Raw genomic sequence first — 1,754 nt, 5'->3', positions numbered from 1 at the left:
TTTCTCTCTTTCTCGCTGAACAGGGACCTCCAGAAGGGCCATGGCGCCACCAGCCCTTAATCTCGCCGGATCCGGCCGCCTGCACGCCAAATCCGCCGGAAATGGATCCGTCCCGTCCAGATCCGGCCGGATCCGACCGGGCCCCGCCATCCTCGTCACTGGAGCACCGCCCCGCTCGACCAACAGCGTCGGCGCTGTCTGTCCCTGCCCGCGTCTGCACGAGGACGACGCTCGTCCCGCTCGCTTGCAGCAATCGCATGGGCCGCCGCCCCAGCCGTCCCGGCATCAAGCCAAGGCCCAGCCCAAGCCACATCTTCTGCCGCTCCATCATTGCCCACCTTGAGATCAGCCCCGACGCCACCACCATCTTCAGATGCGTACGCACACTACTTCCTTCTTCAAATTGCTTCACCACATCATGCTGAATTTGCAAATGGCCACTCCTTACATGTGTGATCGAGAAGCAAGGTCAAGTATGAGCAGGCTGTCAGCGTGTAGTGGTCGGAGATGCCGTCGCAACTTACATGTCGCAGTCGTCGGCTCCATGCTAAGATTACGAGGCTCTATGGTTGTATCGTGGTGTTCCAGTAGTAAACTTTCAGGCTGGTTAGATAGGGGATGAAGATGATGTATACTACCTAACGGCCATCGAGTAATAAAAGGAGATGGATTGAACTACATGATTTATGCCATGGGAATGATGAAAAATCTTTGAGTGAGGATGTTGAATAATTCAGTCCTGATCAATGGCTTCTCATAAAAGTCTTCCTGCCAGCAAGAGAGCCCTTGCAGATTTATAGCTTTTAGTGTAATTATTACAGAGAAGACATGCTTAGAGGGCCTATAATTTTACTAAGTGAACATGTACTGATCTCTACATGCTTTTTATTAGAGGTAAAGATGATGCATTGCCTATCCAAGTCTCCATACAAATTTGTAGATGCACATGGCGTTTTATCTATCTGGCTAGCGTTTATATTCAAAACTCTTTTGTCCTTATATCTTTTCAGTATCGCTTTCATGTTTTACTAAGATCTGTGCGGAAACAACATGAGCCTTTGCTGCTTGGTCTGGGATGGTGAAGTGGTGGTTGCAGTGGAAATCGTTAAAGGGGGCACCGGTGTCCTCAGTTATACGGTTACAGAATATATGGAGTCATGCCCAACGTTGCAAGGGAGCCTGTAGTGGGAGGCGACAAAGTATTGGCTGTTACCATAGTATCCATAATGTACGTCATTCTTAATATGCATGCAGTTTGTACCTTTGTATTGACCCACCAATTGGCAATATGTTGACGTGCTCGGTAGGACATGAACAGTTGTGTGTCTAACACATTTTCATGATTTTTTTCTGTCAGGAGTTGTGTCAACACCAACCTCAGAGCTGGAATAAGGAGTGCGCATTCGCATTGATGAAACAACTTTCCCATAGCCCGCTGCTACTGCCCACTACCACAATCTTGCATAGATACTTGTGAGTACGTGAGAACATCTGTAGGCTAATAAACAGTACAAACACCAGGCTTAGTTTTGGAGTACATATATTGCATCGACTGGTATGATGTCTGAATATATATCTGACTAGAGCCATCATATGGACAAATAATCTTTGTAGCAGTCTGTTGGATAATTATTGGAGATGATGCACTCTGATGGACAGATATAGAAACCCATTGTTATTTTCAGGTGAAAATCTTGCACATATCTATGTTGAAACCAGCCATTGATGTCCCCAAAATTCACTATACTAAGTAC

The 1,754-nt window shown here is 46.7% G+C and overlaps 1 protein-coding gene across 8 annotated transcripts in view; it reads left to right on the top strand.

Annotated features, from left to right (window-relative positions):
- The first annotated feature begins 9 nt into the window (after positions 1–9).
- LOC119364712 overlaps positions 10–1,754 on the top strand; it is a 4,916-nt gene continuing 3,171 nt past the window's right edge. For 2 of the 8 annotated variants that reach the window (XR_005175065.1, XR_005175064.1), the window contains exons 1-3: positions 10–894; positions 1,011–1,228; positions 1,358–1,473. Coding sequence is in view for 2 of the 8 variants with exons in the window: in XM_037630212.1 (XP_037486109.1) it covers positions 102–377; positions 1,358–1,473; positions 1,615–1,642 (420 nt within the window). In the remaining 6 variants the exon portion in view is untranslated. Of the gene's footprint in view, positions 895–1,010; positions 1,229–1,357; positions 1,482–1,614; positions 1,747–1,754 lie in introns of those variants that run through there. The other 6 variants (XR_005175068.1, XR_005175066.1, XR_005175069.1 and 3 more) reach the window with 6 other exon arrangements.

Source organism: Triticum dicoccoides, chromosome 2B, assembly GCF_002162155.2.
Source record: "Triticum dicoccoides isolate Atlit2015 ecotype Zavitan chromosome 2B, WEW_v2.0, whole genome shotgun sequence".
NCBI classification, from domain to species: domain Eukaryota; kingdom Viridiplantae; phylum Streptophyta; class Magnoliopsida; order Poales; family Poaceae; genus Triticum; species Triticum dicoccoides.
Note: the sequence above shows the minus strand (reverse complement) of the source record. Positions and strands in the feature narration are given on the sequence as shown.